The sequence below is a fragment of the Penicillium paradoxum genome (assembly GCF_028828445.1).
Source record: "Penicillium paradoxum strain IBT 22861 chromosome Unknown utg000004l_segment0_segment0, whole genome shotgun sequence".
NCBI classification, from domain to species: domain Eukaryota; kingdom Fungi; phylum Ascomycota; class Eurotiomycetes; order Eurotiales; family Aspergillaceae; genus Penicillium; species Penicillium paradoxum.
The window spans coordinates 309,684-331,130 of NW_026643182.1; the positions used below are offsets into that span (position 1 = coordinate 309,684).

General features: G+C 48.5%; 9 protein-coding genes across 9 annotated transcripts; 3 read left to right on the forward strand and 6 right to left on the reverse strand.

The window, feature by feature from the left end:
- Positions 1 to 823: 823 nt before the first annotated feature.
- On the reverse strand, positions 824 to 1,486 carry N7457_003888 (uncharacterized protein; the record flags this gene model as incomplete). Its single annotated transcript, XM_057174933.1, has 1 exon — positions 824 to 1,486. The coding sequence occupies one exon, from the start codon at positions 1,484 to 1,486 to the stop codon at positions 824 to 826; it is 663 nt and encodes a 220-aa protein (XP_057031980.1).
- An 804-nt stretch (positions 1,487 to 2,290) lies between these two features.
- Positions 2,291 to 4,614, reverse strand: N7457_003889 (Zn(II)2Cys6 transcription factor; the record flags this gene model as incomplete). Its single annotated transcript, XM_057174934.1, has 3 exons — positions 2,291 to 3,175; positions 3,246 to 4,308; positions 4,394 to 4,614. 3 exons carry the CDS (start codon positions 4,612 to 4,614, stop codon positions 2,291 to 2,293), a joined length of 2,169 nt encoding a protein of 722 aa, XP_057031981.1.
- An 875-nt stretch (positions 4,615 to 5,489) lies between these two features.
- On the reverse strand, positions 5,490 to 7,292 carry N7457_003890 (Major facilitator superfamily domain general substrate transporter; the record flags this gene model as incomplete). The annotated part of the gene is made up of 4 exons (XM_057174935.1): positions 5,490 to 5,954; positions 6,023 to 6,696; positions 6,753 to 7,022; positions 7,076 to 7,292. The coding sequence occupies 4 exons, from the start codon at positions 7,290 to 7,292 to the stop codon at positions 5,490 to 5,492; spliced, it is 1,626 nt and encodes a 541-aa protein (XP_057031982.1).
- A 2,272-nt stretch (positions 7,293 to 9,564) lies between these two features.
- Positions 9,565 to 12,381, reverse strand: N7457_003891 (beta-mannosidase; the record flags this gene model as incomplete). The annotated part of the gene is made up of 5 exons (XM_057174936.1): positions 9,565 to 10,347; positions 10,412 to 10,647; positions 10,723 to 11,153; positions 11,233 to 12,195; positions 12,251 to 12,381. The coding sequence occupies 5 exons, from the start codon at positions 12,379 to 12,381 to the stop codon at positions 9,565 to 9,567; spliced, it is 2,544 nt and encodes an 847-aa protein (XP_057031983.1).
- Positions 12,382 to 13,403: 1,022 nt separating this feature from the next.
- Positions 13,404 to 14,218, forward strand: N7457_003892 (uncharacterized protein; the record flags this gene model as incomplete). The annotated part of the gene is made up of 5 exons (XM_057174937.1): positions 13,404 to 13,600; positions 13,657 to 13,685; positions 13,744 to 13,870; positions 13,931 to 14,058; positions 14,118 to 14,218. The coding sequence occupies 5 exons, from the start codon at positions 13,404 to 13,406 to the stop codon at positions 14,216 to 14,218; spliced, it is 582 nt and encodes a 193-aa protein (XP_057031984.1).
- A 1,090-nt stretch (positions 14,219 to 15,308) lies between these two features.
- Positions 15,309 to 16,226, reverse strand: N7457_003893 (glycosyltransferase family 34 protein; the record flags this gene model as incomplete). The annotated part of the gene is made up of 2 exons (XM_057174938.1): positions 15,309 to 16,005; positions 16,054 to 16,226. 2 exons carry the CDS (start codon positions 16,224 to 16,226, stop codon positions 15,309 to 15,311), a joined length of 870 nt encoding a protein of 289 aa, XP_057031985.1.
- A 913-nt stretch (positions 16,227 to 17,139) lies between these two features.
- N7457_003894 (protein PET117) lies at positions 17,140 to 17,466 on the reverse strand (the record flags this gene model as incomplete). Its single annotated transcript, XM_057174939.1, has 2 exons — positions 17,140 to 17,313; positions 17,371 to 17,466. The coding sequence occupies 2 exons, from the start codon at positions 17,464 to 17,466 to the stop codon at positions 17,140 to 17,142; spliced, it is 270 nt and encodes an 89-aa protein (XP_057031986.1).
- Positions 17,467 to 17,630: 164 nt separating this feature from the next.
- On the forward strand, positions 17,631 to 18,410 carry N7457_003895 (uncharacterized protein; the record flags this gene model as incomplete). The annotated part of the gene is made up of 5 exons (XM_057174940.1): positions 17,631 to 17,747; positions 17,800 to 17,838; positions 17,895 to 17,928; positions 18,072 to 18,172; positions 18,243 to 18,410. The coding sequence occupies 5 exons, from the start codon at positions 17,631 to 17,633 to the stop codon at positions 18,408 to 18,410; spliced, it is 459 nt and encodes a 152-aa protein (XP_057031987.1).
- Positions 18,411 to 19,373: 963 nt separating this feature from the next.
- Positions 19,374 to 20,863, forward strand: N7457_003896 (triglyceride lipase; the record flags this gene model as incomplete). Its single annotated transcript, XM_057174941.1, has 8 exons — positions 19,374 to 19,572; positions 19,624 to 19,864; positions 20,043 to 20,131; positions 20,182 to 20,220; positions 20,283 to 20,412; positions 20,461 to 20,697; positions 20,749 to 20,783; positions 20,838 to 20,863. The coding sequence occupies 8 exons, from the start codon at positions 19,374 to 19,376 to the stop codon at positions 20,861 to 20,863; spliced, it is 996 nt and encodes a 331-aa protein (XP_057031988.1).
- Positions 20,864 to 21,447: the final 584 nt, after the last annotated feature.

A 21,447-nucleotide genomic window follows, 5' to 3' on the forward strand; every position in this document is an offset into this window, starting at 1 on the left:
TCTATCCCGTAAGATACTCAGAGCACATTATATGAGTATATATACCCAAACTAGGGCATTTTGACACCCATCTATCCATCCAGGTGAACTATACAATTACCCACTGAGAAAGGGCACTGGAAGGTCACGGGTCAACGCTAAGCCTAATACAGCAACATGGTTAAAAGGCAATTTGACTGCATTTTCTCGAATTCAATGGAAATATATGGTAGCCAATATCAAGCTAGGCGCTTAAAAATGCTTATAATCAAGTAATTAGCCATTCAATGCCCATCTATTATAGATGAATGCCCAATGTAGTCTGCTCAAGTCATGATGGATGCTCTATAGACCATGTGCCGCCAAGCGGAGATCCCTAGATCCCGCCTTCTGATTGGTGGACTACCCCAGGTTTAGCTTCCCTAGCGTTCGGAGGCCGGAATGCTACCGGCCTCCGGCAATAACCGGCCTGGTTCTATGCGCCGGGGGCTTCTGATATAGAACAAGGCCGCTGTGTGATTAGTGTGTCACTCACAGGTCGGGATGCAGAAATGCCAAGATACAGCCAAGGGAGCTGTTTCCGTTCTCCAAAATCTCGTTTTATCCTGACAACCTGGCCAATTTGAAGTCACAATGAGACTATATTTGGGGTACGCAGGGAGCCAACAAAAGCACTGATAGTACGACCCAAGGTACCAAAAGTACCAAAATCAACTACCTTCACCATACCTACAAAAGAGCCGGTCAACTATCTAGTGATTCCTTCATTTGTACAAATCATGCAAATGTGTCCAAAATCCCCTTCCACACTCGAGATGCTCTTACTCCCCCTCCCTTGCACTTCTCATGAAAACTCACGCTCGGTCATATTAACAACCAAAGCCCCCGAACTCTGAAGAAAGATCCCATGCAACTGCGACAAGAAATACTGCAAAATGCCATCCCCGACAGCCGCCGGTAGGGATCTCTTATCCCCCCAATAATGTCTCACAAGCTCCCCAACACACCCCGTAGCAGCAACCTCAGGACACCCATTTGCCTCAGCACAAGGAAGAACCCGAATATCCTGCGATCCATTAAAATCATACCGGAGATGATTCCCGAACGCAGACTGCTCATGCGCCCACTCGCGACTCCATTTCAGACAGCCCGGGTAGCGCGTTTCAGTGGGACAGGATTCCCATGCTTCGAAGAGGTCGTGGGTGCGTGGACTTTGCTGGGCGATGATGAATCCCGTGTTGAGCAGTGTGCTGCCGTTCCAGTCGCGGTTGTGGGGTGCTTCGGGATCGAGGGCCATGGCGACTAAAGTGTCTGGGGTTATGTTCCAGTAGTTGAAGAGCCATTCCATGGGGAGGTTGGGGTAGAGGATCATGGCATCTGCGTCAAGGAATACCACGTATTTGTAGTGTCTGAGGGCTTCTTTGATTGCGGGGACTTTGGTCCATGTTCCTGAGCGACCGATTCCTCTGGGGATTTGGACGAGTCTGTAGTCGTAGCCGTGGATCATGGCTGGTCTTGTTAGGTCGCGAAGCGATAATCGAGTGACTTTTAAACTTGCCGAACATAAAATGGTTCAGTCGTCCGCTAGTATCTGGGGGAAGTTCGGCCACATTTAGTGGAGCTTTGCTCAATAGATCCTTTGGACCATCGAGGGGGCGACTATCGGCGTCCAAAATGAGGATATTCTTCCCTAATGGTTGAGTAAATCTCAATGGCTCTGGAGCCCAGAAGGCCTTCCCCGTGTGTCCCGTAAATAGGTTGCTCGTAATGGGGTGTAGGTAGGGAGTAAAAAGATCATGCACTGTGGAGGTGTGGGAGGAGCTTTGGACGGGCCGTTGAAAGGGTTTTCTGTACCAGAGTCAATACTCAGATTTAATACTTTGCTGTGCATGCGTTCGTACTGTGATGGATAATCAATAGATACACTGTTCATGTGAAAGTACACCCAAAGCAGCCCACATGCCATCAGGCTCGATGAGAGTATAGCGATGATGCGTCGAAAAAACATCGGTTCTTGCGGCGCCAGCAAACCGATGCGTTGCACAGCTTGTCTCTTAAAATTGGGGAATGTGTGTGTCGACAACCCTGGGAGCTGGTTGCTATGACATAATGTTGATCGAACGGAGGTCAGTTCCAAGGTTCCATATATCTAGCCCATGAAGACTACTATAACACTTATTGATAGGGGTACGAGATGACCATAGCGGGGAGATTGGAAGATTAATCCAATCAACCCAGCAACGAAAATGACCTTTTTTGGATTCTCCGCGAACAAACTTATATACAATGAAGAGGCAATGAGAACACCCACTCACACATTCCCCCCAGGGGAATTCAAGAATGACAATGCCATATTCTCATTCTGGGAATCAGGATCAAAGATCTCAGGCCAGAGATTGCTATGATCCCAGCTCAGATACTCCCACATATATTGAGACGAGAGTGTTTCGAAAGAAGTAGCAGTCAAATCGGAAAATCGATCTCGGGGAATTGGTTGAGCAGTGTTAATGGGGTCCGGAGGAGGAGAGTTCATAGGACTGGGACTAGTCCCGCTCACATCAACCGGATCTGCACTAGTACCATGCAGGTTGGCCGCGAGGATGGCCGAAACTACCTCAAGGGAGCGTTCTGCAGTGAGTCCGTAAGATTTCATGCGACCCAGGGTCGACATAGCAGTCTCCACTTGCGTCTTGCAAGCTTCAAATGAAGCCCCGGAATCGTTGTCTGCAATGCTAGCAGATAGGCAGAGCAATGGAACCATGGTGGCCTGGAATAACAACCAAATCGCATTCCAGCCAAGCATTTGGTTTAATTTCGCCGTCGTTGAAATGTCTTGGATGCAGATTTCAGCAATCTCAAGGCATTTCAAAATGGCGGTGCGTTCCTCGACTCGGACTGCCATGAATGGCACTCGTCGCATGGAATGATTAAGCAGGATTGGGCGGAAAATTAACATGCGGTGATTGAAGAATCGCCAGCGCATGACAGTGCGTACAGAATATAGGGATTCAGGACAGGGTTCGTAATCTTTCAAAACAGGCGGTAGATCATGCCACCATTGAAGAAGCTGCGAATCCAGTTCAACCATCTCCGTGTGCGTTAGGGTTGGTAGCGCCGCTAACGCTTCTTGAATTTTCGAAGCAATTTTCACAAATTGGACATTTTCTGTCAAAGGGAGGATCTCGAGATAAGTTTCCTGTCGAGAGTCAATTTAGAACGAGTATCTCGGCATCCTACCAGGAAGATAACGAGTGGGAGATGTGCACCTTATCAAGCCGGCTAGGCAAGTTCACAGTAATGCTCGGGGCAAAGAAATCCATGCTTGGCCGGCCAAGCGTTTCATGGCCCCAGGTCTCCAAACAGGTCAGTGACCACCAGACACGACGTTTGAACTCCTGGAATCCAGATCTCGCGGTGTTAAGCCCCGACTGAATATCGGAGGGTTCCCGCTGCAGACCCAAAGTGACCGCCATCCGCAGAGACGCACCCATAAGCGCATATGCGAGATTTGGCTGGTTAGTATAGTGACAATACCATCCACCCATCAGCCCTAGGACTTGGACAACTTCGAGACTAGCATTGCCGAGCGCACGTAGATTCAAGTAACTCATTGAACGTTCAAAATACCCCTGATAGGCATGGCTATCGGCACCGGTGGTCATGATACTGCCCAATGCGAGAACAATGTTGAGTAATGCGAGCCATCGATCATCCTTTCTAAACCCAACGAGATGAGTCGTCCGGAATGCTTCTTCATCCAAAAGTGGCGCAAACGGTTGGAAGTTGGCAAAGTATGCATCCAGCAGCTGTGTTTCCGTGGGTGGGAGCCCAGACTGAGGTGTATCCAGCGACGGGGGAAATTGGTCGGCTGACTGGTCGCCTTGGTTTTTCGATAATGGGCGTGAGTAATACGAGTTAATTTCCGGGTGAATCCACGCAATAACTTTCAATGCGGCCTGAATAGATGAAACCCCTAGGTAGGAGGTAGGAGGTCGAGGCGTTAAGGATAGCGCGTTGACGTCGTCTGAGATATGTCCACCGGAGTCCGTGGCGCTGCCAGATTGAGGTTCATCGAGTTGCTCCGCCGGTATCGTGTGCAAGGATTCTAGACCAGGTCTTTCCATTGACAACACAGAGGGATGTGTGTCTATGGACGCGGAAATAGTCGATGAATCTTGATGGTGTGCATATTGGGATCGGCCCGTGCCTACCAATTCCAACAGTTTATCTCTTGACAAATGCACAATATTTTCGGGGGCAGTATGCGGAAACAGCCGTTCCAATGTGCCTCGATAGTCGACTGACGGTGTTGTCACTTTTTCCGAGTTGCTATTTCGATCAGTTTCTGTGTCCAAACTTGAGCCACGGGGATCATGTATAGCTCCTTTTCTTTTGTACTTTTCCTCCCCCTTACCTTTGCAATGTTCGAGCGTCCGCATAGCAGCACAGCTCGGCCTTCTTATACCACCGACATGCTTCACAGGGCTTCTCGCCATCGCATTTGATTTTGCGACGACGACATGATGTGCAAGCCTGAGGCGTAGAGCCCCGTCGGCTGAGCCTTTCGCTCCGCCTCTTGCGCTTAGGGTTCCGCAGGCCCTGTTCATTTTCCTGGGCCTTGAACGCGATAAACATGACCGAGAGGATCCACCAAGAGCCCTAGAGCAGCTTGGAAGTGGATAATCAAATGCGGGATGAAATGCAACGCTCCACAGACGAGCGCAATATAGATAAAGTACTCTTCATCCAAGTCGCATTGATCGAGTTAAAATCCCACGGGGTAGATTAGACAACGTGAGAATCCCGGGGTAAAGATACATGACGTTCATGCAAGCTCACCAAATTTCAATGCGGGGTGCAACATGTGTGAATCTTTCAGGGGAAAATGGGACTTTTGCGTCGGTATCCAAGTTGCTAAACGTTGCTAAGATCCCTGCTCTTCGCGCCCAATTGCCTCCAGATGGTCTTTGCCAATACGAGTGTGCGGCGCTAAGCCCAATCGGGGAGGATCTAGGCGGACCTTCTCCGAGTCATCGACTTCCAACTTCCTCCAACACTCGCGCGGATCATCTTTACACACAGCTCTCGGCTCATCACTGTCAATCCAAGGCAAGAATCCCGAACTCGATGGGATGTTCTGGGAAGAAGTTACTTCAACGGTATGCTATCGCTTTTCGCGAACACGGCACCGGCCAGCCAAGACATGTGACAATCATTGCGCATTGCATTCAACACACCATCTCGAAACACTCCGCATTCACCTCTGTATGTTTCATAGTGGACAATGAAACAGCGACCCCTCAGTCAAATCTACGGTGTAGGTTAGGATTTGAAGTACTAACGCGTCAGCGCATCTTCACTGGCTGAGACCGATGCAGAGAGTCCTCATTCTGCCCAAATTCCCTATCTAGAGAACCATGTTCTATCCTCAATATCTAACATTGACAAAAATACTTCCTCCAAATAGAATACCACAGGAATCATGGTCAAATCTGTTACACCCAACCAGTCTATGGACCTTTAATCTCCACCACCTGATCCGCAGTTTCGGAAACCAAGATCTGTTGCTTCTCCGTACTCTTCTTCCGGGGGTTAGGAGCATTGAAGATATCCGCGAGTTCTTCGAGGGTGCGCTTGTTCGTCTCAACTGCAAAGAATGCAATGAACACTGCCTGAACCATATTCCAACCAGCCAAGAGGATGTATGTGTGCCAGCCAATGACGCCGATTGCATTTCCGATTCCAAACTGGTTTACCAGTAAGGCAATGTTGGTGAAGACCGAGAACATGGCCATGCCCTTGGCACGGGTTTCATAAGAGAGACATTCCACGGCGTACATGGCCTGTAATGGCGTCCAGCCGAAGCTGAAACAGAAACCGTTGAGGAAGATGAAGGCAATCGAGGCGGTGGCCGTTTTTGTGTCTAGGGTCTTGTCATACACCCCGGTTGTGGCTGAGAGGGCTGCAAAGCAAAGCTGCATATTTCAAGTCAGTGGAGAGCATCGACAGGGAAAAGAAACAAAGAGAAAAGGGATCCACTTACACCACACCCAATAGACGTGCCAATCAGCATAGGTCTCCGTCGAACCTTGGGGCCCATGTAGCTGCCCAGATAGGCCCCTCCAGCAGAAAGGACGGTGTATCCCAGATTGAAATCTAGTACTCGTGTAGTATCTGTGATCCCAGCAGTCCGTAACAACCCACCCATATAATAGGTAGTGACGCCGCCCTGTGCCCATTGGCTCATGAAAGATGCAATAGCCACACACATGAGACGCCATCTGGCAGGTTTCGAATTAACAAGTTCTCTGAAATCCCAAGCTCGCTTGTCCGAGCCTTCAAGGTTGATCGCATCTTCATATTCTCGGACCTGAAGATGAACATAGGCATTATCACGCGAGCCCTCACCGTGGTAGTTAATAATAACATCCCAGGCCTCCTCGCGGCGCCCATGACTATAGAGCCAGCGAGGTGATTCAGGTATGAACCAAACAGTGAGCACTATCATGCTGGAGGTAATCAATTGACACCAAATGGGGATGCGCCACGCGAGGGAATCCGAGAACCTCAGACACCCACGACAAGCCCCCGAGGCCGCAATGGCGCCGACGAAGTATTGGCAGTTGTACAGACCGGTCAGGAGATCGCGGTATGCGGGGTGGCTCATCTCGACGACATACGCGGGCGCTGCAGAAGATGCCAAGGAGTATCCCCAGCCTACAACATCTTATTAGCAACGCCATCAAAAATGAGGTGAAATTTCCCTTTCTTACCAAGAAAGAATCTACTGGCGAGCAACTGATCCATATGGTTGGCGGTACCGCCAAGAATAGTGCCGAGGATCACAGCGCAGGATCCCACAAACATGCCACATCGTCGACCCCAGGTATCCAGGAAAAAGCCCACAAACGGTAGCGCGGAGACACCTCCAATGGTGTACATCCCCTGGATGAGGGACGCTTTCGACCCGACCAAACCAACGCCAAAGGTCTTTTGAAATTGCTCTATCGGAAGCAATGCACCCATCAGGGAGCCATCGAATCCTAGACTAAGTCAGCGACGGAGAGTTCGCCTTGGCAATCAAGGGTTTTCGTACCGTTTAGTGCTGAGCACAGATACGCCACCGTTAAGAATAAGTATAGCTTTCTCATCTGAACACTCCAGGGATTCGGGGGATTGGTCCGTCTGGCGATGTCCAAAGCCACCGAGCCCTGGAGTGTCTCTAGCTTGACGCCTTCTTTGTGTTCTTCGTGCGTTGTGTCACCTGCATCTTCTTTCTCGTCTCGTTGGCCCGGGTGAATATGCTCTGTCATGATGATTTTTCGGAGGAATATAACCTATGATTCTTCAATCGGACAGCTCGACTCTGGTAGAACAGGGCGTGGGTGAATTGATTCATTTATTCCCTTGTCGCAATGAACTGGGGGTTTCCCTCTCCTTTGCGGAGATCGAAAGGTAGGTATGTTCGTTTATCTATCGGACGGAAGTGTCACGGAGATGTCCTTGACTAAAACGGAAGTTTACATATCGGTTCACCTTCGGTTCTGACTATTGAATGGTGGTAGCTACCTGCCCCCCTCTCAGTGGGGATGGTCGTTTACCCCAGAGTGAAGGTGAACGCCGATCGCCGCCTGGAAAAGCTGGAGATGACTCGCATGGTCTGTGCGCTCGGCTTTCTCCGCCTGGTCCTTGACGAGACGGGTAAGGATCGGCGCTCCCTTCGGGGAAATTGAGTTTGGGCTACTGCTTAAAGCCGGCGAACGACATCTTCCTTACGACGTTGTACTTGTACGGAGTACTCGACACCCCCCAATGACTCGTGAAGCTACTCAGTTGGGGAGGGTGCATTGTCGGAGTCTTGAACTAATCTCGAAACCTGCAATATGACATCGCTGAGGCAATTCTCCAATTTATGCCTCATGCTATAGTGATGAGGCCATAAATCCATCTTGACTCCATCCTGACACCCGCCCCACCGACATCGTCTCCTTGGTTTTTTGCAGGCCGATCTCGGGATGTTGAGCATGTCTTCATGGGGCTAATGATCTCTAGTGGATACCGTAGGAACGAGCTCAGAGGAGACGTGCCGAGCAATATGAGATATTGCAAATGATGGGAAATGACTGTCAGCCCCATGAAACGTTCCAAATCCACAGGAGATCAATCGGCGATCAGGCGGTCCGGCTCGATTGTCTTGCCATTTCTCCTCTTTCTCATCGCTCTTAAACGACCCAGTTTGAAACAAATCCCTTTTTCATCGATGAGTCTCGAAGCATCTGCGTTTTGTGTCGTTTTATATGGTTTTCATGTGATTTCCTTTTTTAACTCTCACTAGTTTCATCGTAGCGCCATGGAGGATCCGAATAATCTGAGGTCTAGAACACCCATCAAGACGAGCAAAGTTCTTCCAGTGCCCCTGGCCTCCTTGAATTAGGAGATACCGCACGTGTGCGAGACTACACTTTGATTTACAAACCGGCCCGGCTATCAATCAATTTTCTGGTGAGTCTTTTGGCATTCACGTGTGATTAATTTCAGTTGCCCATGCTGTAACCAGAGTGTAGCCCATCAGCAAAAATGATTTGGTTCCCATTCAACTTCCAGAAAGAAAAGGGCCTAAATGAAGAGCTTCTCTTGCCTTTTTATATCATCAAATTGCTCTATATGTTTATTTCAGCGAGATTATGTTCATTGTAGCGAGTTTTGTAATACAGCAGGGCAATGACTTTGGAACCCATGCATCACAGCGTTGACGGGGGTCTGAAATATGAAAGAAAAAGGACCAGTCTCAGCAGTGACTATCCCCCAGATCAACCCTGCTAATGGCCCGCTGTACTCTCCAACTCGTGTATGATTTGCGAATCTCCTCGCGTACTCCCACGCATCTCGCGTGACATTGGCTTGGTATGGCCACAGTCTGTGTTCACTGCATGTTGTACCCTCCCATCACCAACCCAAGAGGGGTCTCATCGCCAATGATGTTGAGCTATGTCCGCTGTAGATGATTATGACACGCCAACAACCGGTTTGAATAGTGGTTCCGTCGTTCAGGCACTAAGTAAAGGCGACTCCGGGTAGTATTGGATTGGCCATATGGTCAGATGCGTATAAAGCTCACATCTTTGTTGAAAATCAGATTAGAGTGTGTCCACGAGATAAATTGAAGCTTACCTCTTATGATTTGGTTTTTGGTACCAACACGCAGAACCATCGGTTGATAGTGATTCTGATGGTCATGATGGAAGTTAACGGTGATCCACGGATTTCCATGGATATCTGTTACCCAGCTGTCATATAGAAAGTTGCTTCGGGTGGACTGTTGAGCCCATGTCAGCAGGGGAATTGATGGGATTGTACAGGGAGGTGAAGAGAGATTCGAAGATGAGAAACAGGTCATGTGAGGAAACGTGATGGGGCTTCTCATTTAGACAGGCACTATGGAGCAGCTCTGTCTACGCAAATCACAGCCGTTACTTGATCCTATAACACATAAGTCAATGAGTACCGAATCCCTGAATTGTATGTCTAGCTAACAACTCTACTATATGCTAGGATTTGATCTTGTGTTTCCCAGTTTTCAAGCGTCTATTGACCCAGATAACGGTATCCCAGCGGTAGGTCACCTTCCTTAAGCCCTGTGACCGTGACCACCTGCTCGTCGCCCGGAACAACATCAATAGCGCTGTCACTAATCCGCACATTCTCCCGTTCCTCAAACACAAGGCATTTCACCGGCTTCCGTGCACTGATCCGTAGAATTTGCTGGTCAGCTGAAGTCCCTGGCTCGGGTGTCACTTCGAGTCCACGATCGGAGAAATCGAGGTACTTGAATGGCTGTGGCCAGTCGATGTCTCTGGCCACAATCTGGCCGTCCACCCACAGCCGCGCGGCCAGAACGTGTGGCTCGGGCTCAGAGATATGGTCAATGATTCCGCTCGTGATTTCCGAAGTGCCATTAGCGGTAATTGCGACGTCCGCGAAAACAGCTGGAGCGCGCAGGTCCCCACCGGTAACTATCGATAGGAAGCGCAGCTCGACAGTTCCGCGCAGCTCTTCTTGTTGACTGCTGGCAACCCACATCTCGTACTGGCTCTTTGTTGGGGGCACCGCGTGCGCCACGCTCCAGTCGTGGTGTTCACGTCGGATGCCAATTACCAGCGGCTGCATGACCCGTCTGACTGTGTAATACGCGGGCTTTGGTCGCAGGAAGTAGTCCACAATTGCCCAGGAGATTGTGGGCCAGCAGTCGTTGATTTGCCAGAGCAGTGCGCCGCCGCATTTTCGATCATCGCCCCATTGTCGTCGCCATCCACGGTAGCCGAACATCATCGTTTCAGCCTGGACTACCTGTGTGAGGTAGATGTATGTCTAGGTGGACTGTGAGCGAACTCTTCCTTCCTGCTGATTGGATCGGATGTAAGCAATAACTGACCTCTAGATCGGTAGCCGTGCGGAGGTTTTCTACTATGTAAGTTGCCAACCGTCTCTCGTGCCCATCGGCCTTGTTGTGGAAGTCTAGCACATGTGATTGCGGGTGTTTATCTGCTTCGTTTTCCACAAAGTAGTCGATAGTCGACATGTGTGGGAAGGCTTCCATCCCGAACTCGCTGTTGAAGCGGCCTCCCAAGGTGTCAAATATTTGGTATTTCTCTTGGGACCCGTGCCACACTGTAGATTTATCATTAGCCAAGATATTTAAGTAGAAGTCCTGTCAAAATCCGGTTCTGGGGTAGATTCCCTTACCATTCCATTGATGTATATCTCCCACGGTGGGATCAGACGTGAGCTTCCCATCACCCCACGGGCTTCCTGGGTGGTAGAAAGTACTCGGTGAATACTCTGCGACCACTTCCGGCAGCAGCTTCTCGTAGATATAGCGAGCCGGGAAGTTGGACTTCAGCCAGCTTTCCGGATCCTTGTCTTCATAGTCGTAAGTGAGTCCGCACTGCTCCTGGACTTGGTAATCTTCATTATTGCCAACGTAGATTACGATAGAGGGGTGGTGTCGCAACCGCTGTATATTGTACGTTGTCTCCTGTCGTACGGATTCCAATAGTGCGGGCCACACTGGATAATTGCCGCAGCCGAACATGAAGTCCTGCCATACTAGCACACCGAGCTCATCGCAGGCGTTGTAGAAAGAGTCGTCTTCGTAAATACCACCGCCCCATACTCTGTTTGTGTCCAAGGTTAGCTCGTCTCCAAGATCTAGGATGTTGTCTAGCGTTTTTGATGCGACATGCTCAATCATACCTCACCATAACTTGGCCACCTCCTACCATTAACTGGATCCAATTCCGATATCGCTCTGCGCTGATACTTGGGAGAAGACTGTCGGCAGGAATCCAACAAGAGCCTCCACAGAAGATATCCACTCCGTTCACTCGGAAGAAGAACGACTTTCCATGTTTATCCGGCTGCTGTACTACCTCGGCGGACCGAATGCCGAAGTTCTTAGACAGTTGGTGCAGCTCCTTACTGTCCGCAGATAAAAGTGATACTGACACTTCATATAAGGTCTGAGAGCCGTAGCCATGCGGCCACCACAGTTCAGGATTGTTGACCTCAAAGGTAGCCTGGACAGTTGGTTGATCTGCGTTGACGGCAATATCCTGGTGTGAGATCTCGCGTCCACCCAACTTCAAATTGAAACGAGCCGTATAGCCTTCTGAGTTGAAAGCATCGATTTTAGCAACTGCCGTAACAGTCGCCGACTTCTGATCAGACGCAAGATGTGTCTGCGGCCAGAGATCTTCTACCCGCGCAGAGTAGACTTCCAATCGCACTTCACGCCAGATTCCGGCCGTCATAATAACAGGTCCCCAATCCCATCCCCAGTGATATTGAGCCTTGCGCACGGCTAAACGAGCCATATCGCCGTTGAAGCCCTGCCATTTGTGATTTGGATCTTCGTTGCGTAGCTCGCGTGCCTTCAGCAAAGCGCAATCGAACTCGATCTCTAGCACGTTTGTTTCCCCGGATGATCGTGAGAGCTCTGTGATATCCACACGGTGGCCGAGGAACATGTTGCTAGATTCAAGGATTGTCTCACCGTTGAGCTTTACTGAGGCAAAGGTGTCTAAGCCGTCGAACACCAGCGCCACGGTTGAACCCGCAGGGACTTCTGGTCGTTGGAACTCATGTCGATACACCCAGACTTTCTCATTGACCCAGCGTGCTTTGAGTTCATTAAGGCCCAGATAAGGATCAGCGAGTCTATCAGAGAGGGAATTTAGTCAGAATCACGCCACAGGTGTATTGAATGCCTAACTTCTTGTTCGCAATGAGGTCCTGCTGCACCGTTGAAGGCACTATCGGCACAGACATCCATGAATTCAGTGCTCCATCGTCTCGATCCTTGAATTTCCACCCTGTGGATAGTGGCTGCTTGAAAAAAGCCATGTTCTTGTTTCAAAGGCAAGACAAGTTCCTAACTGATGTTTCAAGACACATTTGATTTTGAGCGGTTTTAGAAAGCGCAGAATGGGGCGTTTTATATCAGCAGTGCACAATGTAAAAAGGATTGGGCCCTTATTTGGCCTGAATTAATCATTACGCGTCCAATCTACATAAAAATGAAAACACACTGATGACAAACCGGACCTCTGAAGACTGTCCACGGGTGGCTGTACGGGGTAGATGCTGCAAGGTTGCCGCTAATGCAATGTAGATCCACCGAAAGGGCCACGGAGGTTCCACATCCGTTCCGTAGAATTGCCTGTTTGGGCTGGTCGTGGGCGGAGGCCCGATTGAAACGAGTAGCCCGAAGAGCTCCGCTTTACTTCTCCGCATATCTATGTATAGGTACATTGTTGTACATGCATTTAGATGATAGAGGGGTCATTTTGCCTATCTACCATGATGTAAAGAATAGGCCTCTATCTACGCATTGTTAGATAAAGATAACAATTAAGTAAAGACCACTTGAGCCGACGCGTTATCTTTGCCCCATATCATATATCGACTTATTCGGTTTTATAGATATCCTGCTCCAGTGCTTCGTTCATATTGTGATTTTCTGCTTCTCTACGGACTAGTCAAGTGTAACCCCACTCCGATGTCTCATTCCTGTTGTTTGAGGTCTTGGAAGGGATGAAGTACTTGAAACACCGTCCATCTCAATGCAGAAAGCGTCCGCACGGAGCAAACGAGGAGAAAGACGGAGTCGCATCTCAGTTGCCAAATTCGAAGACCAAGGAAAGCCCCGAGATGCTACGCAACGAGCTTCGAAACAAGATGATCTTTTCCGATTCTCACACGGACAGAGAGATGCCAATTCGACTACCCCGTTTGAATTCCTCAGACTAAGGATAAAGTTCGCCAACTGAAGAATATAAAAGGAAGCTGCTGGTCCCCGGATTTCTTTTTCGACATCACAAATCCAGAATCCAGAATCTACAATCGCATTCTCTTCTCATTACAAGATGCAGCTCCTCTCTGTCTTCAGTTCCCTGGCCCTCGTCTCTGCGGTGCTTTCGTCTCCGGTAGCAGGCTCCAAAGTACTCGCGGCTCGCGCTGATGATCGCGGTACCGAAATTATTGCCGGACTTGGAGCTCGCAAGCAGGAAGTTGTAAATGCGGGTGGAAACACCCGTGATCTGGCCATTGCAATGCTGGAGACGTCAGTTTCTCTTTTTTTCGGTTTGCATGCATGATAATTGGGCTAACAAATACTAGCACGACCATGACTACGGACTACACCTACGGTATGTGCAAAATTTCAATTTTTCATGCCAGTGAACGTGCTAACACTTATACTTTCAGGTGACGGCAAGACAGGTGACGCTACCAACTTCGGCATCTTCAAGCAGAATTGGTTCATCCTGAGACATTCTGCATCTCAATTCCTGGGCAAGAGCTTGGGCCAGGTCGATGAGGGTGCCGTTCTCAAGTAAGGCTTTTGTGCTATTTTTAGGCTCAAATGTACATTGGCTAATGCTTCGGCTGCTAGTTGGGACCTGGCAAAGGACATCCAAGCCCGCCATGAAGGTGAGAACCACTATGGGTATGAAGTTTGGTTCAGTGGCCACCGCAACGGAGAAACCGGTATTAACAACCCTAACACTGATGACATCAATGGTGAGTTTGCTCAGATATATGATTTCTCATGGGTGTCACTCGGCTAATTTTATGGGCAGCGTACATCAATGCTATAGCTTGGATCCAGCAGCAAATTGAGAGCGATAGCAAGTATCAGAGTGATGATACTCGGTTCTGGGTTGATGTCCAGGCTATCTAGGCCACGACAGCAGATAACACCCAAGCCCGTGGCTGGCCATTAGCTACAGTGGAATCTGGCTTTTCGTTTTCTATTCTGTAGTGGGCTTTGCAGAAGGCATCTACGTTTCTCTGGGTTACAATATTTGCTTTATCTACCCACTGGGGCGAGATTTTGTTATTTCGCCCATTGTGTCTTGATCTTAGTTGCGAAATTCGCACGAATACACTCATTTATCAACTATTGTTTTCCCGTAAGCAACACATATTGTAGGTATCTATAAGGAGTATCGTGTTTAAAATTGACTTTCTTAAAGCAACGGCTGAGACTGAATGGGATGAACCGGCAATCCAATCCTAGAATAACTCAATATATTTCGAATGCAGATGTAGGTGATAATATGCAAGCAATGTGTAGTGTATTTCCCACATTCAAGAGCCCAGCCGTGTGAGGTTCAGGTAAGGTTATCCGATCCATGGACCCGAGCCGGCGCCATTGTTCATTGCCTACGGCTTTTTCTGGGTCTGCCCAGCTCTCGAGCACGCGCTCCAAGGATCATGGCAAGATCAAAGCCTTACTTGCGCCTAATTCAAGCTTGCCAGGAAGTGATTGGCGTTGGAAATGAGGGCTGAGTACCTTTAGAGTACTATGACGAAGTAAAAGGACGCGAGAGAAAATTGAAAGCGGACGCTCTCGCTGCGGCTAGATCGGAGGCAAGGATAACAATCGAAGAAAACTGGGTTTTCGAGGACTTTTGTGAGGAAGATTACACTCCAGGAATAAATGCCTTGGTTGAGCACCATGGCTATCTGGGTATATAAGTAGTCAAAAGTGTATTAAGAATATAGTCCCAAAAGTGATAGGGCATCGAAATGTCCTTGCTGAACAGGCGCCGAGTACATATAGAATACAATTTATAGTTCTTCTCAATTCCGATACCAGGCGAAAGACTAAAACTTGAAGTCAGTTGGAACCTCCAGGACTTGAACGATTTAGTACATGGCAGGTGAACTAGATCTTTTTGAACTATATGGTAGCGGGTCAAGTTTTTATCTCAAAGCGACAATCATTAAAGAAGATTTATAATGGAGTATTTTCTTGACATAAAAGCCTATATCATTCCAATCAGCGCATCCAGATCTCGGAGTTGTTGTTGCACCAACTCCATGTTGTCCGATTCCTCACGCAGTACTTTCTTGAACGCACCAACAGCCTCCTTGGTATTTCCCGACACTGCCTCTCCGGACTGCAGCTTCTTCTCTGCAAATTTGATGCTATCCTTTGCACTTCGTATTTGTGACCAGTACGTTGTGGTTCTATTCATATAACCAGTCTCCTCAAGTGGCAGGTTCCATTCATGAGGTGTGGTCTCAACGATATTCAACCACTTCGCCATGTGCGGCCATCGCTGCTCTTCCAAGCCCGGGAAATGGACAAGGAGATCCCCTCGTTTGCCTTCATATGCCCAATCCCATTCATAGGTGTTAATCCATGGTCGTGGCAGATAGAAGACCCCATCAGCGTAACCTTGCCCTTTCGGACCCCCTGTCGTCTTATTGAGCACACGTCTCATGGCCTCTTGGTCGGCGGATCGACCAAGATCAATCTGAGGTCGATACAAAGGATAGCCCATCGTTTCGGTCAGGAAACTGATCGTCCACGGGTGGACATGCAGGAACATGATTCCAGTGTTGAGGCCATTCTGGTCCTGGGCTGCTACCAGGTGAACATCTTTCAAGTCCGATGGTGGAAGGAAAATCTCCACGGGTATGTCATTGTTTAGCATAATTGAGTCTGCATCCACCCACCTTCAGGAATTAGTATTTTCTCCGGCATAGTAAGGAGGAAGAACCTACATCAGCCACTCCATTCTCTCGCCGGCTGGCTTGGCCAGTTCATTGATCACCAAGGATATCAGATAACTCGGTTTATTCCAAAATCCGACAGCAATATCCTGTCGCAGGATGTACATGGGGTATCCCCATCGTTTTCCGTGGCGTTGATGGCTTTGCAGCGCTCTTTCGTACATTTGGTTGGGTTCTCCATATAGCATAGACACTTTGGCTATCTTTTGCGACTTATGGCTGGAAGCATGGTTAAGCTCAAGAGCATAAAATGTGCTGTAGGATTTGAATGTAACCCAAAAGAAGCATAGCACTGATAGAACTATCAGAACATTGTGCAAGGGTCGTTTAGATGTCATTGAGCGTGGAATCATGGCCAGCATCACCGCACGGGGGCCAGAGTTTTCATGATAGATTGGAAAATGAGAAGAAAGTGGTTCTTAGTTTTCTAAATGCAATCACCCTGAGCACCAGGGTAGGAATATTCAATTGGACGCTCATCGTTGGTTGGACGAATTCATACCTCCGGATTGGGAATGCCCGTTTTCAGCAACCCAATCCAACTACACTATGTACACCCAATCCACGCAGGTATATTGAGTATGATTGGTTTAATTCGAAGGAAAGCGAAGCTTAAATGCTCTAATTAGATATTCATTTGCTCTAGAACCGATGGAACTTCACTACGCCGGTACAAACACATTCCATTGGCCCGCATACATACCCATCAAATTGAGGAGGGGTTCAATCCTCTTCTCAAGAAAAAGTAGAATAGATCCTGCGAATCGAGTCAATAATCTAGACTCTTTAGGCTCCTTGACATCTAAAAAGTGATGATAATACCAAACCCGGACATCGGCAATATGGAAGAGAGACGATTTCATGTTATATAGTACAGATGAGGTATATCATACACCACAAGTTTCAGATATTTGTACAACTTTGCATGCATATTCAAACCACTTAAACTCCTTGTTCCCATGCATGAGGGATCAGCCCACCATTGTATTCATTGGTATAGTCAGACGCATCAAGACCGAATCGCAAACTGTATCGCGCAAAACAACAGAGCATGATATCCATAGTCATATCGCTTCTTTATGATTGCGGATTTGTACTCTGGCTGGCAGGATTTGAGTCGTCTGTGGTGCTGTGTACTGTCTGGAGCTTGAGATACTCCTGCTCGAGGGCCTTTTGCATTTCGAATTCGGCCTGGCGTTCTAGTCGGATACGCTGCTTTTCCATATCGCGTTCGACACCTCTGTGCATAGCCTGCCATTCAATAAAGTAAGTATAGCCCAAGAATCGATAATTGAAGTCATAACATACCGCTCTGTCCGCCTCTTGTGCCCAGTGGACAAACCACACAATACCCATTGTGCCGAGGCCGGTGGCTGCCAGTGTGAATTTTGATGCGCGAGACATGGCAGTATAAGCAAGAGCACGGCTCAATCCAGAGATTTGGCAAAGAATGGCACAAGAACAATGTTTTGGCGTAACAGCTGATCTCGAAAACGAGTCGGGGATTATCAGTTTATCGATCACCGGGCGGCGGTTGATGGCAGAACCCCCACCGCTCTGGGGGGGCGATGCGTGGCTCCGATCGACCTGGACTCGGAGCTCCAGACTCGCCGTTTAATCGTCCCTGTCCAGCCTTATTTTCTATCTACCATATTTCCAAAGCCGAGAGGTCTCTAGCAAATATGGTGAGCGAGCTATCTCGGAATGGGTGGCCAGCTGCTAACGGTTGAACAACAGTCGGCTCAGAACTCCGCGGGCATTCAGACCCTCCTCGATGTATGTCTTGTTGTATGATGGGCGCAGTGTGGGGATACTAACGACGGACATGCCAGGCCGAGAGAGAGGCCCAGAAGATTGTGCAGAAAGGTAAGTCTAACATATATTTACCCCTCATCGATGCTTATCACGGACACTAATACGTCACCTCACATTTAGCCAGAGAGTGTACGCAATTCGAGCTTCTTGGTCGTCATCCATATCGTCAAACTAATCATTTTGCGCCTAAATAGACCGTACCAAGCGGATAAGGGATGCCAAGGCAGAGGCCCAGAAGGAGATCGAAGAATACAAGAAGCAAAAGGAGGACGAATACAAGAAGTTCGAAGCCGAGGTGAGATACAGCTCCCAGACAGCTGCCATAATGTGGCATCTTGCAGAGCTAACATGCCTGGCAAATTTAGCACTCGAGCGGATTCAAGGTAGCCGAGGAGGAGGCCAACAAGGAAGCCGAAACCAAGCTCCAGGAGATCAAGGTCGCTGGCGAGAAACAGGGCGACAAGGTTGTCGCCGACCTCATCCGTGTGACGACCGACGTCAAGCCCGAGGTGCCTGAGAAGATCAAGGCATAATGTAGATATTTTGGTTTATCTTTTCTTTCCTCGCGGGAATGCGCTTGCGTGTATGTTCATCGATATCCAACCACTTGTCGGACAATATCATTCTCTTTCTGGTTTATGTCTTTTTGTGTACGCCATGTGGGTCACCAATCACTTTCCCAGTCATTGGTGATTTCTTTCTTATGCTGGCCTTTTTTGTGTATGGGAACCTGACTATTGCTCACCATAACACCGAAGGCTACTCGTACCTGACTACTCTCAGGCACTTACAGAATGATCTCACTGAGCTTACATGCTCCCAGCTTGTTCAAACTGGATAATACAACCGCGAAATATCTATGTGATTTGACTTGATGCCAGACGTGACGAGGAGAGCCGCAGGATAGTTCCTGAACATCTTGGCTCCAGTGGGTTTCGACATCAGATGGTTGTCTATAGAGAGATAGGTTCTGAAAGGCCATAAGAGTACTGGTCTCCTCAATCTAGTGGTAGCCTCATCCTGTGAATCATTGCCTTCAAATCTGTGTTTTATCTCGACTATATGTATGCATTCGTCGTGACTTGTGCCGCTCAAGGGGATAGCTGCACAGGTTTATCATATTTTTCAATGATACCTACAGGCGAGCTTGAGTTTGATACTAGCTGGGATCATGATGCACCATTCCTTCTCTCTTTATGCATCTATACCCCTGAATAACATAGGCTTGCGAAAGATCTAGTTGGAAAAATACTTGTAGTTTGGAAAGATATTGAAGATCGCGCAACATCATTATTTGGAAGACAGGCCCTACGGGGAGCTACAAGACACGTTCAATGACATTTTTCATTAATTCCTTGCTAGTTTATCTTGTGGAAGAAGGCATGTATAGTCGACTTACAGGGGTGTAGTGCATGTTGGCCTGAGGCAGCAGCGATCGTTTTCCCATTGCGTCATTCCTCCCTGGCCCTTGTTCGACCACCATCACGAGCCTCACAATGAAATATGCAATTCCTACGCAGAATGCATGCAAATGGTCTTCGATGACATTCTCGACATACAGGCAGTCTGTATATTCCTCTCCCAACAGATGGTACCACGCATCTCCATGCAGAGCCAGACCAATTCTCGAACCGCGATTAGAGGATCATGGCAGAGTGATCTACGATGAGTACTCGATTGTCCGTGATACATATGGTTCGTATTTGCTGATTTGACCATTATGTGCGCTTGCTGACTCGCAATTAGCTGCACCAAAATACCCTATCGTTCTCGCCCATGGCTTGCTCGGGTTTGATGAACTACACCTAGCTGGCCGGTATCTTCCTGGTGTTCAGTATTGGCGTGGGATCAAAGAGGCACTCACAGCGCGTGGTGTTGAGGTTATCACGGCTACTGTGCCTCCGTCAGGCTCCATTGAGGAGCGGGCAGCAGAATTAGCGCGAGATATCGAGGCCGGAGCTCGAGGGAAAGATGTTAATATTATTGCGTGTGTATAGCCCCATCCCTAATCACACAAGACGACATATTCTGACAGAATCCTGTGTAGACATAGCATGGTAAGATTCCTCAATTGTTGGAATGGCGTTGATGCTTATCTGTGATTAGGGGTGAGATCTCCTGACAAGAGAATCCTTATATACAGCACAGGCTAATAAACCACAAAGCGGTCTTGATTCGCGGTACATGATCAGCCATATTCGACCAGAGAAGTTCAAAGTCTTGTCACTTACCACCATCGCATCTCCACATCAAGGTCTGGTGCAGCATTGCTTTTCTATCGCCTTCCTGCTAACTGTTGAGTAGGTTCATCTGTGGCGGACTATATATTTGATCAAATTGGAAGTTCGTCATTCAACATTTTACCGGAATCATTTTTTGGCACTAATATCCATTTTTCTACCCAGCCGATTTGCTGCCCCAGATTTACTATGCTCTTAACCGCCTCAATGTGGAGACAGGGGCCTTCGAGCAACTGACACGAAAATATATGACGGAGACCTTCAACCCTAATACCCCAGATGTCGAAGATGTCAGGTTAGTGCCACATGACCTCATCACTTTATCCCCTGCTAAAGACCCCAGATATTTCTCTTATGGGGCAGCGATGGAGCCAAGTATTTGGTCCGCCTTTCGGCTCTCACACCGAGTGCTTGCGGAGATCGAAGGGCCCAATGATGGTTTAGTTAGCGTGGCTAGCAGCCGTTGGGGAGGCGATGCAGGGTACAAAGGAACCCTTATGGGCGTCAGTCATCTGGACCTGATCAACTGGACCAACCGGCTCAAGTGGCTAGCCGGAAGGGTAACAGGCAACAAACGAAAGTCGGTTGATTGCAAATCATATTTTTGGAACTAGGCTGATGTGCTCTGCAGGTTTAATGCCATCGCGTTTTACTTGGATATTGCTGGTATGTGTTTCGGTCTGATTGGATCATTTGAGACTAACATGCTGCCAATGCTAGACATGTTGGCGAAGGAGGGACTATGAATCAGTACTCCGTACCGAGTTGGAGACCAAATTCAAGCCCTTGGGGTCTCTCAGCCTTGTGGCGCGATGGATCACTGCGGGTCGCGAAACGCGGATGCCTCTGAGTGGGAATTCGGGTGCCTGGAGGTTCAAGATTCTTGTCGATCACCTCGGGGGGAATATCTGTGTACAAAACATTGATCGAGTAGAATAGTCAATTCATACAGGTAGCATCGAAATGGGAGATTTAGACTATTGATCTATATGTCTTTTGGGGGGATGCTCAACCGTTAGACCTACTCTGTATACAACATAGTCTCTGGAACCCCCCGGAACAGGCTCTTTTGGCCAAAAATGTGGCCACAAGTGTGGCTGTGGTCTGATTGGGGCGCAGCTTGTATCCCCGATCCAACCTTCTTACTTTTAGGAATTTCTGCCAAAAGTCCAGGTCATACTGGTTGGTATCGTGGAAGTCGAATGTTGCTTGGCAATCAGTTGATCTGCGAACGCTCGCAACGTCATTTCGGGTTCCCTCACTTTTAATCCGCATTCTCCTCTCCACACCCCACGATACCACTTCGACTCGATCCTCACTCTATCCGCAT